Raw genomic sequence first — 3,567 nt, 5'->3', positions numbered from 1 at the left:
CAAAAAAGAACAAAGTGCAGCCAACTTTTATGAGGCCTTTGTCTCATTTAATCACAGGGTAACGATTTCATTGGTGTATAACTCTAAAAAATTATATTATAAGATGTTTACTGGTTCTATCAGCCAATCAGCTCAGGCTAACTGTTTTTTTCCAATTCATAAAGGGGGGGAGGGGGAGAAAGTGGCTGCAGTTTTTGGTTACGATTGGAACACCTCCATCAATCTGTGACCTCCATATTATGTAAACAAAAAATCCATTCTGATAAAAATAAATAAAATAATGGAAAAAGTTGATTTGAAAAAAATCTAGGAACTCTAGGAAGTAAAAGCAGTTTTAATAAAGGAAATCAAGTTTCCTTGAACCCCAAGAGGGAATTCCTGTTTTATTCAAGTATTCAGGAGATTGTCTACTCCAGCAAGTGATTGTCCTGTCCAGATAACTCACCAGTAAGTCAATATTCCTCCTATCCATTCCGATCTAACCACTTGTGGTAAGTTGATCTTGTCCAGTCATCATTATGGACGCTACAGTAGAATCCGCGGACTATGAACATCCTCAAACGTTGGTCCAGGATACACCATACCTCCTGACAAGTATGTGGCACTCGGGTGTCTCCCTCATTCAGAACAATGGCTGGTTAGTGCTCAGTCTCTGTGCAGGACTCTACTATCTGTACACCAAAGTTGAAAGCTCACTCAAGCAAAATGTTGACCAAGTGCTACTCGGTAAGTCCAAGAAGGAAGATGGTCCTGCATCGGATGAGAAGTTACGTCAGGTGAGGGAGAGAATGCAGAAGGAGCTTGAGCGTAAGGCTGAACTTTACAAGGAGAAGATGAAGCAGAAGGCCGAGGAAGAGAGACTGAAGAAACTTGAAGCTCTCGAGAAGAAAGAGGAAGGGGGCCCAAGTCAAGACACTGGTAATAAGAAGAAGACGCCATTGTTCCGAGACGAATACAATCCATTGATGGGGAGTGGTCCAGTGAATAATTACAGACCTCCTCGCAGGAGTGCATGTAGCCGAGGGGGTTGTGGACGGTAAATCTGTGATGAAATTCAAACTATTGATTGCAATACTTGTGGAACTTTTTTACTGATATAGTTTATAAAGTTTAGGAATAATGTAAGAAATGTTGCTTTATTTCAAATGTATACTTCCCTACTTAGGCTTAATATGAACAGATAAACCAAATTTCTTATTTAAATTCTTGTAGGTAGGTACGTATCTACCTACTACCTATTTTCTTTGTATGTAAGTAGAGACTTACCCATTGTAAATGGGTTGTAAATTACCCATGGGTTTTGGTCACAATCCATGGGTAAAAAAAGTACCTCTATCATGTAAGGATGAGACAGATATTATTATTATACAATTGAATCAAACTTTATTTACAGATACAGGTGGTAACAATATAAATACAAAATATAAATACAAAATGAAGTTTGATCAAGGGTGGGGTTAATGCCTAAGGCATTCTCTACCACCCCACCCTTGATAGGTACTTTTGTCCTTTGAAATCCTTATTAATAGCAAGTAAAAATAAGTTTAAACCATAGGTAAATAGGCCACAATAATTTACCTACTAAATGATTGTTAAATTTACTTTATAGACCTAATGAATAATTTTTATTTTTACATTTTAATATTGTTAATGACTCTGAAACTTGCATACCTATAACCTACTAAATGATTGTTAAATTTACTTTATAGACCTAATGAATAATTTTTATTTTTACATTTTAATATTGTTAATGACTCTGAAACTTGCATACCTATAACCTACTAAATGATTGTTAAATTTACTTTATAGACCTAATGAATAATTTTTATTTTTACATTTTAATATTGTTAATGACTCTGAAACTTGCATACCTATAACCTACTAAATGATTGTTAAATTTACTTTATAGACCTAATGAATAATTTTTATTTTTACATTTTAATATTGTTAATGACTCTGAAACTTGCATACCTATAAATAAGTATTTAATAATGATATTGAATCCGTGGGTTCAGGATAAACTACACAAGGAAATCGATGAAGTCCTTGGTAAGTAGAATTCACTTATCAGAAGGTATTAAGGAGCGCGGTAGCGCTCCGCCCCGCCAAGTCAAGAGAGTTTGACCGCGCTACTAGAGATATTATATAGGGTGGTCCAGAATTATAGGGACAACGGCCTACAGTAGATATATGGGATCATTTCCAACAATAATCATTCCCATATGCATGAGCGGTTTCGATCGGTTCTCTAGATAACCGCCATTTTGTGTGTTTTGGGGAAAATGAGAGGCACCCTCAGAAAAAGTTGAATAACTTTTTTTCTTCTTGTCGTAGAAAGAAACGGTTTTCATTTTTGAAATTTGCTCAAAATTTTACATCTAGAACAATCATAATAATGTGCAAAAAATACAAACTTACCTATTTTTAGGAGTGATTCTCTCCAAAATTTCAGTTTTTTGAGATTTTTTGACCAACTTTCCGCTTGAATAACTCGAAACTTTTCCCCCATAGAAATCTGGTTCTCATCAGGAAAAACTTGTCTGTTTTGTTGCCTTTCATTAGACATCAAGATCGTCGAAATCGAACGACCGAAACCGGAGATACAACAAAATGTTTGGCGAAAAACGCGATGTGCACTACACAAACACTATCACAGTATTTCATAGGAATTGTTGGTACTGTCGCCCCTCGTGTTCAATGCAGAGATTGCACCTTCTCCTCATGCTCTTCCTGATATTTCTGAAGATGTTTCTGGTCTCCACAAAGAATCCGAAGGCAGCGACTATCCGGCCTATGAGGTCTTCTTCGCTTTCTACGGGTGTTTCATAAATGAGATCCTTTATGAATCCCCACACACAATAGTCTATTGGGTTTTTGTCAGGGGACCTAGCAGGCCATGGGATTGGTCCACCACGACCAATCCAATTTCCGGGGAAAAATTGGTCTAGAACCTCACGGCTTCTTCTAGCGAAATGGGCAGGGGCACCATCATGTTGGTAGATCATTTGTCTTCTTCTAGCTAAGGGGACATCCTCTAACAATACCGGCAATGTTTCCCTCAGAAATGTGACATTACACTTCTTCTGTAAGACGAGCAGGAAGAAGATAAGGACCAACTAAATTATCGCCAACAATATCAGCCCACACATTTACACTAAATCGCCACTGATTGTGGAGATTTTGAAAGGCATGGGGATTTTCAACACTCCAAATGTGAGAATTGTGGATATTGTTTCAAAGGCTGGATCTTGATTTGCTTGTTGTAGGTACCACCTTGCAAAATTAAGTCTAGGTTCATAGTCTTGTGGGAGTAATGTTTTTCGCGTTTTTTGCCAAACATTTTGTTGTATCTCCGGTTTCGTTCGTTCGATTTCGACGATCTTGATGTCTAATGAAAGGCAACAAAACAGACAAGTTTTTCCTGATGAGAACCAGATTTCTATGGGGGAAAAGTTTCGAGTTATTCAAGCGGAAAGTTGGTCAAAAAATCTCAAAAACTGAAACTTTGGAGAGAATCACTCCTAAAAATAGGTAAGTTTGTATTTTTTTGCATATTATTATGATTGT

General features: G+C 37.0%; 1 protein-coding gene across 1 annotated transcript; it reads left to right on the top strand.

Moving 5' to 3' along the window:
- The first annotated feature begins 272 nt into the window (after positions 1 to 272).
- LOC103516786 (selenoprotein S) lies at positions 273 to 1,670 on the top strand. Its single transcript, XM_008481772.2, has one exon. The coding sequence runs from the start codon at positions 519 to 521 to the stop codon at positions 1,038 to 1,040; it is 522 nt and encodes a 173-aa protein (XP_008479994.1). The 5' UTR covers positions 273 to 518; the 3' UTR covers positions 1,041 to 1,670.
- The last annotated feature ends 1,897 nt before the right edge of the window (positions 1,671 to 3,567 follow it).

Source organism: Diaphorina citri, unplaced genomic scaffold, assembly GCF_000475195.1.
Source record: "Diaphorina citri unplaced genomic scaffold, Diaci psyllid genome assembly version 1.1 scaffold1663, whole genome shotgun sequence".
In the NCBI taxonomy this organism is placed as follows: domain Eukaryota; kingdom Metazoa; phylum Arthropoda; class Insecta; order Hemiptera; family Psyllidae; genus Diaphorina; species Diaphorina citri.
Note: the sequence above shows the minus strand (reverse complement) of the source record. Positions and strands in the feature narration are given on the sequence as shown.